Source organism: Lonchura striata, chromosome 20 (assembly GCF_050655825.1).
Source record: "Lonchura striata isolate lonStrDom1 chromosome 20, ASM5065582v1, whole genome shotgun sequence".
Taxonomy (NCBI): Eukaryota; Metazoa; Chordata; class Aves; order Passeriformes; family Estrildidae; genus Lonchura; species Lonchura striata.
The window spans coordinates 2,188,455-2,200,803 of NC_140722.1; the positions used below are offsets into that span (position 1 = coordinate 2,188,455).

The window sequence follows — 12,349 nt, forward strand, 5'->3', positions numbered from 1 at the left end:
AGCAGAGAGAGCTCTCAGGAGGCAGGAAAGAGAAGACACAGCTCAACAGCTCCTGCAGGCAGAGCAGCAGCCTCACGAAAGCCTCAGGCTTCAGGGACCTGCTCAGCATCTGGAAATAAAGAAGCTCCTGCAAGACCTGGTAGGAGACAGTACACTTCTGAATTGTCCAAGCCAACCCTGTGGGTTAGTTTAGCACAGGCAGAGCCTGAGGGTGTGAAAGGGCAGCAATCCTCTGCCAGAGGCCTCCCGCTGCTGGGCCGGGCAGCAGAGCCAGCAGCTCAGACTTGGAGGTGCCTGAAGGCCGCCAGGATGGTGCTGGGACAGTAAATGCAGCCACAGCTTCAGTGAGGGTGTAAGAGGAGTTCCAGAGCAGGTTGGGCAGTGCCCACCCAAAGCGTGGCAGCCCAGGGCAGGATTGTCCTCGAGTCCCACCTGCCACGGAGCAGATGCCAGCGTGGAGCAGATGCCAGCGTGGAGCAGATGCCAGCGTGGAGCAGATGCCAACAGTGCTGCTGGCTGCAGGCATGGGAACTCGGTTCCTTTCTTGCTGTGCTTCCACAGTGGACAGAGGGATTAGCTTTGGGCTGGAAGCAAATGGAACAGGCCCCTTATCCCTGGTCCTTCAGTCCTTGTGACTGGGGCATCAGAGAGGGGAAGGTGACACCTCCTTTTCTGAGTGCTTGGACTCAACGCTTGGGAAGGTCTTTGCCAACAGAAGAGATTCCATGAGTCTGTGATTCTTGCATTTGCTGAGCCTCCTTTTGAATTCCATGACAGGACACAGTTTCTGGAGTGCTGTTGTCTTTTCCCGTTAGGGGTTGTGGGAGGGATGAAGCTTCACCTGTTTCAGCAAGGAGCTTGCCTGGGACTTCATCTTGCAAATTTTTCCTCCCCTCCTCAGGCAAAGGAGTGTGAAAGGCACCATGCAAAGACCCGGGATATGCTGGAGCAATGGGGAAAAGAGAAGGCAGAGAGAGAGCAGGAGCACAAGAAGGTACTGTTTGAGATGAGGCAGAAAGTTGCCACCCTGCTGGCCCAACAAGAAGAGGAACGAACTAGATTTGAAGATGCCAAGCGAGAGGTAATGATTGTGAGAGGAGAACTGGTGTGATTTTTTGCAAAGCTGGAGTTGTGGGAGATGGCAGGACATGGGGCTGTGGGCAGCATGCCCTCTGTGTCTTCTACATTGAATTAGGGGAGGTGAAAGCTGAACGAGGCTGTCTTTGGGACCAGGAATGAGCCCTCTCATAGGAAGCCAAGCAGAAACATCAGCTGCCAGCTATTTCTGCTGCTCTTGTGCTCTGTTGTTCTAAGATGTACCTCAGGGTACCTTCACTGTTCTCTTTCCTCTCCCCTTTTGGTGTTTACTGGCAGGTGTTCATAGCCAAAGTGAGTTTGTAGGTCTTTTCTTATGTGGCAAAGGAGAGGGCGCAGCAGGAACACTGACAAGAGAAAAATCTATTCAAAGACTTGCCTGGAGTATTTCTGAACAGTAATCCAGAGATGTCCTTGTGGCTGTGTTTTAAGTCACTTCCTGGGAAGCTGTGTCTGCCCCGGGGCAGGCAGTGGCCCAGGGGAGCAGCAGCCCAGTGCTGTGAGAGCACGTGAGCCCATCAGTCTTTGCCTCTGCCACACGGATGTTGCAGGAGAAGTGTGAAGCCCTCTGCTCTTTCCTTCTGTGCAGGTGCTGCTGGAAGAGCAGAAGAAGAAGAGTGCTTTATCAGAGGCAATGCTCCAAACTCAGGGAGAGCTCAGCCGAGCCCACCAGCAGGTCCAGCAGCTCAGGCAGGAGCTGAAAGAGCAGCAAGAGAAGGGGCAGGTCAGTGTGAGTAGGCAGCAACAGAGGGCAGGGCAGTGAGAAGGGCACCAAAGGCAGCTCCTGGCACTGAGGAGGCAAGGGCTGCTTCAGGCCCTGGGAGCACAGAGCCTGGTAAGCTCCAGAGCTCAGCCTCAGGAAGGAAGGTTGCAGTGGAAGCAGAGCTGGGTAGAGAAGCAAAAAGAAGCAGCTGAAGCAATGGGATTTTGAGGCAGCAAGTTGAACAAGCTGAGCCAGAGGGCAGGTCCCGGGAAGTTGCTCTGCATTTTCTTGCCAGACCATTGTGACAAATCTGCAAGCTGAGCTGCAGTCAGCTCGCAGTGAAGTCCAGGCAGCACAGAGGAGGCACGAGGAAGAGCTACAAGGCCTCAAAAAGGAAATGAATCTCCTCCTTGAGCAGAGGGAGGCTCTGCAAAAGCAGGTGAGTGAAACAGCAGTGGCACTGCAGCCATGCAGAGAGGGGTCTGTGGCATTCTTGCTTTTCCATGGCAGAGCAGCAGCTGATGGGGTGATCCCTGGGGCTGTCTCAGGCTCTGGGGGCTCCATGGCAGCTGCTCTGAAGGACACCCAGTGCTCTGCTGAATCTCAGCTGCTGCTCTGGACAGCCGGGCTAGTCCTCTGGGCGGTTGGCCAGCAAGCATCAGCATGGATTCCTGCTGGCCTCTCCTTGCTAGCCTTGGTGTGGGAGGTGCTTTTTCAGGTGCCCTTGGTGGTGGGCCACTTGGAAACTGCAAAAAGTTGTCCATATCCAGTGTGAATCTGGTGCTCTCAGGACAGGGAGAAATGGAGAGTTGTCCTCTGCCTTTCCTCACAGCCTGTGCTGTGGCTGACAGTGACAAGCAGTGGCTGTAGCCTCTGACTGCTTTGTTCTGTTTGACTGGAGGTGGGAGAGTTGACATCTCAGCTGGCAGCCTCCCGAGAGTCCCAGGAAATGACTGTCCAGAGAGCCCAGCAAGATGTGAGGGAGGCCCGGGAAGAGTCCAGGCAGAAGCAGTTGGAGCTTGAGCACACCCAGAAGATGCTGGAGGAGGCAAAACATCAGAACAAGGAGCTGCAAGTGCATCTGCAGAACTTGGAGAGGGAATGGAATCAATGGGAAGAAGTGGCTCAGCAAAATTCAGAACTGCAGGCTTCTGTGAATACTCTAGAGAGTGAAAAAGCCAGGTAAGTGAAAGCCTGTGGGACTCTGCATTGTGGTGAATGGATTCCCTCTTTGCCATCTTTGCACCTGCCAGGGGCTCTGGCAGCATTTCCTAAGTGGCAGATTCTGAACTCTGGGTGCAGTCACTACTCATAGTCTGGATGTTGTCTTTCATTTTCTTTTCTTTTAAGCCTTCAGCTAGAGTTTTTCTGCAGTCAAAGTCTTCTGGGGTAGCCCTTTCCCTCTAGGGGGTATTGTGTTGTTAGGTGGGTGTGTTTGCACTGCCCAAGCTGCATTGTAAGGAGCTGGACCCATCCATCAGCCCCACCTTGGCTCCTGTACCTTGAAGCCTTTGGCATGTGGATCAGCCTGGCTTCTGATGCTTTTTCTGGGCAGAACCATCTTAAGGCCCTGCTTGCTGATCTAGGCCAGATTGCCCTTGGAGGCAGCCCAGAAACAAGAATGGCTCTGTGGCATCGTTCCTCATAAAATGTGCACCGGGGCCTGGAGGGGGTCAAGCAGGCTCCCTGCCACCCTGCACAGTCACAGGCATTACTGACTGTGCAAAGAATGCAGAAACAGGACCAAGGGATGGGGGCTCCTCCAGCTGATCGAGTCCTGCCAGTCTTCAGTGCCACAGCCTTCTTCTTCCAACACAAAGACAAAGGAAAGGCAGGGCACTCCTGCTTGCTTGGAGCCTTCTGCATCTGCCATCAGCTTTTGCTCCAAGCCTTGGCTGCCACTTGGGCCTCTGTTTCTCAGGCTGAAAGTAGGATGAGTGCTGGTAAACCTTAGGGAACTCGCCAGAGATCCCCTGGCTGTAGGGTGCTGTTCCTGCTACCTGGACATAGAAGATGGGGAAAGGAAATGTCTCTTCCATGTTGACCAAACCTCCCTGCCTTGGAGCCTCGATAGTCAGAAGAAAATTGTTCCTCTCCTCTAAAGTCTTCATTGCGAGACTTCATGAGGTTTGTATTCACATTCCCATCTCAGAAAGAAGGTAGGGTGTGTAGGCAGGAACTCCCTGTTCTTTCAGGAGCAAAAGTAGAGTAGGCACATGCTGGGCTGTGACTGCAGGGGGAACAAGCAGTCAAGTTGTTTAGACAAACCTCACCAGACAGAGGGGTTTTTCCCTGAGGTTCTGCAAGTCCTAAGAGCTTACAGAATGTGATATCATATAATAATGAGTTCCTTGCTTCCCTTCTAGGCTGCTTGTGTCTCTGGAGGAGAAGAACCAATGCCTCAAAACACTGGAAGAGAAGAACCTGACACTGAACTATCATGTGTCTCTGTGTCAATCTGCTCTTCGGGAGGCTGGACAGCTCTCTTCAAACCTCGCTGGACAACTGCAGGAGCGCAACACCCAGGTAAGCTGTGCAGTGGCATCCTCTTCTCCAGGGACACACAACAGCACCTTTGGCTTGGAGGCCCCAAGCTCTTTCCCCTCCCGGCAGCATCCACAGCTGCCGTGTTCTGCCCGGGGCTTCTGCTGCACCCTGAGGCCCAGGCTGGATCTGCTGTCTGCTGCCAAAGTTTTGCACTGTTCTCTCCCGGCTCCCAGCAGGAAATCTGGGAGGGGAAGCAGCAGCAGCCTCCTCTGGAGCTTCTCTGTCCCTCCGTGAGCAGTGTTGTCCCAGACAGAGTTGGTGCCTGTGCTGGCACTGAGCAATGTGGGGACACAGAGGTGGCTGTGGCAGGCTGGGCCGGGCACTTCCAGCACAGCCATCTCAGCCAGCTGCTGTTCAGAGCTGCAGCCTCAAGGATGCCCACTGCCTCCCTTTCCCTCTTTTCTCTATATTTGTCTCCATTAGAATCCTTGCTTCCATTCATTCTGGTTTTGGCATGGCTTTTGCCTGAAATAATTTCTCCTTCGTTGCTCTCCCTGCGGCCCCCTCTGCGGCCTCAGGAGCAGCCCTGTCCCTGAGGCTCTGTGCATCCATCTTCCAGATCCAGGCCCTGCAGGATGCACTGCTGCAGATGGAGGCTTCCCAGGCAACTGAAGAGCAGCAGCTGCTGAAGGAACTGGAGGAGTCTCGAGCAGGAGAATGTGCTTTGAGGGACTCTGTGGACGTGCTGGAGGCTGAGGTGTCTGAGCTGCGTGTGAGGCTCCAGAGCTTGGATGACAAATCTCTTGCCTCGGCCATAGAGTGTAAGGTCATGGAGCTGGAGCTGAGGAAGACACAGGCTGAGAGAGACAAACTTAGAGCCCGCAACCTGAAGCTGCAGGAGGAATTGGAGGAAAGGGAGCAAGGTACAGCTTCTCCTCTGCCACTCACTGCCCCATGCTGTCTCAGCAGCGAAGGAGCTGTAGCTGGGTGCCTCAGCTCGATTCCCCCAAACTCCAGGCCCTGCCAGAGCCTCCAGGGCCATTGGCCTCTCTGAGCAGGGCTGCACAGACATCCCCTCTGCTTTGTCCCTCCTGGATTGCTCATTCTGCACAAGGCCAAGAGCAAACACACATTCCTAGCCCTCTGAACCTTACCCTTTTCATTCCTGCTTTTTACTCTGCCTGGAAGTTTGCTTCATTTCTGTCAGCTTTGGAGCCCTTGTGTGCTTAGGGCCTGGCAAACACCGGCAGGCAGAGAAGACAGTGCTGTTGTCTCTGCAGGATGCACATCAGTGTAACTTTGCTTTGCTTGTCCCCTTCTCCTTCTCCTTCCCCTTCCCTCCTGCAGCAATGTTGAGGGCAGAGCACCAGAAGACCTCTCTAGAAAATGCCTTGAAGGAAGAGACCATTGCCTTGCAGAAAGAGGCTGTGACTCTTCGTCAGGAGGTGGCATCTCTGAAGAGGAAATTGAAAAACCTGGAGAAGGAAAGGAAGGATGTGCTGGTGAGATTGGCAGATGCCTCAGAGGGCTGATTCCCATCTTTTTTTGGACCTTGTGTTAATCGTTCTAGAGGAGCAGATTTTTCCAGTTGAATTTTTCCAATTGAATTCTTTTGAATAAGGAGGAGATGTTGTAGTCATGCCAAAGCCAATTAACGCTGAGGCTGCTGATTTTCCTCCATGTTGGGCTTCTGTTTCCTAGAAGCTTTAGTTCTCAATATGCACAATCTCTCTATGGATATTGCATGGTTTGGGGAATTCCTTGTGTCCAAACCCACATCCAGATTCCTAAATATCTGCAGGGGAAGGAGGGGTGAGCTGACCAAGTTTGCTGTTAATAGAAAGGTGTTTGGCCTTGGCCATCTGAGAGCAGCCAGTGGGGAGAGAAGAGAGGAAAGCCAAGTGCTGATCCACACCAGGACGTGTGCCTGCAAGGGGAGAACTCGTCCTGAGTGGCAGCAGGGAATGACAGACTGATCTGGCCATTGCTGTTCCAAGAGAGGGCAGTGGGGCTCTCGGGGATGGAGCCATGGAAACTCTATATGGGAGAGGTGGAACACCACTCCTGTCAGACCAGCCCCAGGGAAGGAAATGCTGGGGGTGTTTGCTCTTGCCTTCCTCCCTGATGGAGAGCACGTCCTTGTGGCACTGCCTAAATCCTGCTTAGCATGGACTTGAAATCCTGGCTGCAGTTCTGGCAGCTCCTGCCCAAAGGAGCACTGGAACTGAGCTGCAAGAGGTCGGGGAAGGGCAGAAAGGAAGCTGGGACAGGCTGAGCGAGCTGGGCAAGAGCGGCATCAAGGGGGGAACCAGCAAAGGTCTGCAGCATGCCGAGGGGCAGAGAGAGAAGGGCAGCCTGTGCCTGCCCCTGCAGCAGGAGTCCAGATCTGGTCTGAAAAGCAAACCTAGAGAGGGAGTGAGTGACCCTTTTTCTCCCTGTTTTGGCAGCGTGAACGGGAACTGAACCAGCAGCACATGAGTGATGTGGAAAGGAAGAATGAAATGCATGCACCTGAAATGCCAAATCACCAGGAAAGAACTCAACAACTGGACACTGAAAAGGAAACCAAGCAGGAAGAGTTGGAGCATGGGACTGATGCTTTGAAGGAAGGAAAAGGGAGTTCTCTGAGTGCTGCACTGAGCAAGTGTAAAATTGCCAAAGGGTCTCTGGAACCCAAGCAACCAACTACGTCACTAGAAAAGGAGAAGAGAGAGAACCCTGAATTACCCACCGAGCCCAGAAGAAGTGGTGAGCAGGTAAATTGGGCTTTTCCTGCCTCTGCAGAGCCTCAGCTTCCTCTGGAACAGAAGCTCCTGGTATCGGGAAAGAAGAGTTGGAAGAGTTTCAAGGCCTCAGCATTGCTGGACGGCCCCTTCATCCTTGGGCTTTGTTACCCACATTGTGCTCTTCTCCTGACTGGAACACTCTGAAGTTTGGGAGAGGGAGAGTTTGCTCCCTGACCCTGGGCTGCCTGTGCAGGAGCTTGCTGTTCAAATCAGCTCCAGGCCAAAAACTGGCACGGGGAGCTGCTTCTCCTGTGCCCACGCAAGGGGAGGAAACACATGGGGGTCTGGATTCTGGGTGCAAAAGAATGGAGCAGGTGAGCAGAGTGATGGACTAAACCCAGCTGAGTTTTGTGCTGAGAGGGCTGAAGAGCAGCTGCCCTGCTGGTGCTTTGAGGATGCTTCCCAAGATGGAGATTTCTGAGGGACAGCTTCTGTGGTGTTTGAAATATGGGCATCATCTCCTCTCTGCATACCCAGCAGGCTGCTGGAGCACAAGTGGAACAGCTGTTCCATGGCTCAGGGACCAGCCTGGAACCCAAGCAGCTGGCTGCATCAGCAGAGGAGGAGAAGAGAGAGAGTCTTGAATTATCCACCGAGCCCAGAAGAAATGGCGAGCAGGTAAATTGGGCTTTTGCTGCCTCTGCAGAGCCTCAGGCTCCTCTGGAACTTGGCACCTCAGCCCAGGCAGTGCTTTGGAGACCTCTGCTTGTTTCCTTGCCTCTCCCTGTCCCTGCTGTGGGCTCACCCTTTTGTTTGTTCCCTCTCTTGGGCAGCCCATGGCTTTCACAAGGGCACCTTCACTTCGCTGCCTCCCTCCCTGGCCCTGTGTCCCTGCACACACACTGGCCTCTCTTGCACAGCCCCCAGTGAGAGCTTTTTGCCCCCAGTTTTGTCTAGTGCAATTTGAGGTCTCAGAGCAGAGATCTTGCCATGATGCCCAGAGGTCCTTTTGCCCCATATTTGCTGACCGGTTTCTGTGATCCTCTCTCCCATCCAATTTGCAGGTGGAACCTGAAAGGAGAAGAATCAGAACTTTTAGGAGAGTGTTCCCCCCAGACTACATTACATTTCCTGTCCACATGTCTGCCCATCGAAATCGAAATCAAAATCGAAATCTTCTACAATAGAACAGTCCTCCAAGAACACAAGTGAGCAGCAGCCTTCCTGCTGATGCACAACCTCTGGAGAAAGGTCTCAGTGGCCCAAATGTGTGCTTTGGAAATCAGAGTTGGGTTCCTAAATCCCCTCAGAACTCTCGCTAACAGACCCGTGGTGGCTGAGGGATGTACGTGGGAAGGCTTTGCCAGCCTTGAACTGGACTTGTTGCTCATCTGAGCTCTGTTCTGTCTGGGAGCCTGTTCCTTTCCCCTTGCCCCAGGACAGAGTGTTGGTGAGGGCTGGAGCTGGAGGCTGTGTCTGCCCCGGGAGCCGGTACCGTGGGGCTGCAGCTGCTCCTGCCAGCGTGGGCTTGTCTGAGCCGGGCCTTGTGCCTCTTTCAGGTGTCCCTGCTGCAGGCACAGCTGGCCCAAGACCGACAGGACCACCTGGAGAGCTGTGCAGGCAGCAGGCAGGAGACACGAGGCGCAGAAAGGACCTCCTTGCTTCCTGAACGTCTCAGAGAGGAGGCAGGCTGCAGCTGGATGCAGGCTTAGACTTAGTCAGTAGTTTATCTTTAAAGGATAGTATAGGTGCAATTGAACCTTTATACAACTGTGTTCCATAGGATGAAAGATATATTTATAGAAAAATAAAGAGTTTATTATGATCATGATTAAACTAATAGATCTTTCTCAGTTTATTCACTACCCAGTACAGAGAACTGTAACTTCCAGTATAGTGCATTATATTTTGAAGCAACATTGCAGCAATTCTAGTCAAGCCAGCAAAACCAGTTCTTACAGATTGATGCTACTGACCCAAACCAATGACCACAGGCAAACATTTCTCTCAGCCTCAAGGCGTTACCTTGAGAGGCATCCTCACTGCAGGGAGGAATCTGCTGAAGGGAGACATGTGACATGAACCACTTTGGTGAGAGCAGGAGAAACCTGCCGTGCGTGGAGCTTTTCCATTTGTTCTTAGGAAACTGCTTATTCTCAGAGTCCCAGAATCTTGGGCTGGGGGAGGCTGGAGGCACCTCTGCAGGTCACCTTGCCCAGCCCCTGCTCCATCAGGGCCACCCAGAGCCAGCTGCCCAGGATGTGTCCAGGTGGCTTTTGAGTGTCTCCAGGGATGGAGACTCCACCACTTCCCTGGGCACCTGCACCAGTGCTCGGCCACCCTCCCAGTGCAGAAGTGTCTCCTGAGCTCGGAGGGCCCCTCCTGTGTGTCACCTGGTGCCCGAGGCCCCTGGGGCTGTCCCTGGCTCTGTCCCTCCTGCAGCTTCCCCCCGGGTGTTTATCCCCAGGGATGAGATGCCCTGAGCCTGCTCTGCTCCAGGCTGGGCAGTGCCAGCTCTCTCAGCCTCTCCTCATGGCAGAGATGCCCCAGTCCCTCCATCACCTTCATGTCCCTGAGCGGGACTCTGTCCAGTCTGTCCCTGTCTCCTGTACTGGGCAGCCCAGCTCTGGGCCCAGCACTCCAGGGCTGGCCTCACTGGTGTGGAGCAGAGGGAAAGGATCCACTCCCTCCACCAGCTGTGTCACAGCTGCCAGTGCAGCCCAGGATGCTGTTCTGCATTTCTGCAGGGGCGCATTGCTGGCCCGTGGGCATCCTGGTGGCCAGCAGGACCCTGCCAAACTTCAGTTTTTCAACTGGGCGGCCCCCAGCAGATACCGGTGCCTGTGCCTGTTCCTTCCCAAGGACACAGCTCAGCACTTGTCATTGAACTGTCACCCTTGTTGAACTGTCCTTCTGGATGGCAGCACTTCTCTCTGGCAAGCCAGTGCCCAATCCTGCCCTCCCTCCCTGGAAGCTTCCAGTGGAATGGGAGAGTCATTGGCCAGTTCTTTGCATCTCGATTGCCCCACGGGCAATTCATTCCCCACAGGCATCAACTGCCCTCTCCTCGCCACATCCCCCTTTTCAGGTAATAAATGGAAAAAAAATCATTAGAAAAAAAAAAAACAAAACCCAATCACACAACATTTTCCACCCTGAATTTTTTTCCCATACCAACATCTTACATCAAACTTTGATTTTAACCTGTATACATATATGTAGTGTCCTAATTATATGCATACATACATGCAGCTATCTATACAGGCACAGTGTTCTGGGCAATTAACCCAAAACAAGGTCCCCTGGAGATATCCATTGTGTTTACCCATCTTTCTACATCCCCCACCAAGTGCAACCTGGTCCCTGAGCAAAGATAACCCCAGGGATGGGTTTGTCTTGGCTCGAGGCAGAATTAACCCAAACAGTCTTTCCTAGAGTACCTCTCCTATGCACCACCAGGACCTTGTCTCCATCTGCTGTACACAAGGGTTTGGATTGGGCATGGCCAGCTTGGTTGGTGGAATCTCTGCTATTAACTAACCAAGCAGTCTTTGCTAAATGCAGCTCCCACTGCTTGATGATCCCATCTCCCCATTGCCTTCAATGTGTTTTTGAAGAGTTCATTGCACCGCTCAATTTTTCTGGCAGCTGCTGCATGGTCAGGAATGTGATACACCCACTCAACGCCATGTGCTCTAGCCCAAGTGTTTATATGGCTGCCTTTGAGATGAGTCCCTTTGTTGGACTCAATTCTCTCACAGGTACCTCCTGCCTCCAAAGGACCTGCTTTTCAAGGCCCAGGATGGTGTTCTGAGCAGTGTTTGAGCTGTGCCTTGTGTTGCCAATCCAAACCTATCTGTAACACCTTGATTTTTGCAGCCTGATCCACCTGTTCATTATTTCAGTGTTCCTCATTAACCCAACTCATGGACATGAGGGCACTGACATGACAGACTTTCCCAGGTAGCTTCTCTACTCGAGTGACAATGTCTTGCCATTCATCAGCAGCCCAGATTGGTTTTCCTCTATGCTGGCAATTGGCCTTTTTCCACCTTTCCAGCCAGAAAAGGCCTCCAAAGAGCATTGTCTACCATCCAGGAGTCAGTGTAGAAAGAGAGTTCTGGCCACTTCTCTCCCTCAGCAATGTCCAGGGCCAACAGAACAGCTCTGAGTTCAGCAAGTTGGCTCAATCCACCTCCTGCTTCAGTAGCTTCTGCAGCCGCTCCCTTGGGGCTGCATACAGCTGTTTCCACTTTCAGTTCATCCTTCCAATGTGCCAGGAAGTATCAGTGAAAAGAGCCTAGCGTGTTTCTTCTTGTGGCACTTGGTTGTGAGGTGGAGCTTCCTCAGCACACGGCACCTGTTCCTGCTCTTCTTTTTCCAGTAGACCAAAGTTCTCACCTTCAGGCCAATTCATAATTATCTCCAAGATCCCAGAGCAATTTGTGTTTCCAATACTGACGTGCTGTGTGGTGAGAGTAACCCATTTCCATTTGCTCCATGTGGCATCAGTGGCATGATGGCTAGAGGGAACCTTTCCTTTCAACATCCACCCAGCACCGGCAGTCAGGGTGCCAGGAGAAGTTGTACCCCTATGCCGGTCACCTCTGAGGCAGCCTGAACTCCTTCAGAGGCTGCCAGGATCTCCTTCTTGGTGGGAGCATAGTTGGCTTCAGAGCCTCTAACTTCAGCTCCAGAATCCAAGTGGTTGGCCTCGAGTCTCCCCAGGCACCTTCTGCCAAAGGCTCCAGGACAAGCCATTGTTCCCGGCTCCAGAGTAAAGCACATTCTTCACCTCTTGTCCCATCCTGACTGGGCCAAGGGCTACTGCATGAGCAATCTCCTGCTTGATCTGGGTGAAGGCTTGTTGCTGTTGAGGGCCCCAGTGGAAATCGTTCTTCTTGTGGGTTACCAGGTAGAGAGGGCTCGCAGTTTGGCTGTACTTAGGAAGGTGCATTCTCCAAAAACTTTGGCGCCTAGGAAAGCTTGTGTTTTCTTCTTGTTGGTCGGTGGAGACCTTGCTGTGATCTTGTTGATTACCTTAGTGGTATCTGGTGGTGTCTGTCTTGCCACTTTATTCCCAGGAATTGCATCTCTCAGGCAGGTCCTTTGACTTTGCTCTTTTTAATGGTGAAGCTGGCTTCCAGCAGAATCTGGATGATTTTTTCCCCTTTCTCAAATACTTCCATTGCCGAGTTCCCCCACACAGCAATGTCATCGGTTTACAGCAGATGCTCCTGTGCTTTGCCCTTTTCCCGTGCAGCCTGGATCAGTCCATGGCAGACGGTGGGGCTGTGTTTCCACCCTTGGGGCAGTTGGTTCCAGGCATACAGCACGG

General features: G+C 52.9%; 1 protein-coding gene across 2 annotated transcripts; it reads left to right on the plus strand.

Moving 5' to 3' along the window:
- The first annotated feature begins 237 nt into the window (after positions 1-237).
- Positions 238-4,659, plus strand: LOC146765695 (uncharacterized). 2 transcript variants are annotated; one of them, XM_085557910.1, is made up of 4 exons: positions 238-1,081; positions 1,685-1,819; positions 2,094-2,237; positions 2,700-4,659. In XM_085557910.1, exons 1-4 carry the CDS (start codon positions 830-832, stop codon positions 2,982-2,984), a joined length of 816 nt encoding a protein of 271 aa, XP_085414036.1. In that variant the 5' UTR covers positions 238-829; the 3' UTR covers positions 2,985-4,659. The 2 variants fall into 2 exon arrangements, with proteins under 2 accessions (XP_085414036.1, XP_085414035.1); XM_085557909.1 differs by having other exon boundaries at positions 2,094-2,822.
- The last annotated feature ends 7,690 nt before the right edge of the window (positions 4,660-12,349 follow it).

What these genes read in the sequence shown, in the direction of transcription:
- LOC146765695 (XM_085557909.1), top strand. Translation starts at nt 830, where the DNA reads ATGAAGCTTCACCTGTTTCAGCAAGGAGCTTGCCTGGGACTTCATCTT. An exon ending in TTGAAGATGCCAAGCGAGAG is followed by an intron (nt 1,082 to 1,684) that starts GTAATGATTGTG and finishes CCTTCTGTGCAG; the next exon opens with GTGCTGCTGGAAGAGCAGAA. An exon ending in AGCAGCAAGAGAAGGGGCAG is followed by an intron (nt 1,820 to 2,093) that starts GTCAGTGTGAGT and finishes TTTTCTTGCCAG; the next exon opens with ACCATTGTGACAAATCTGCA.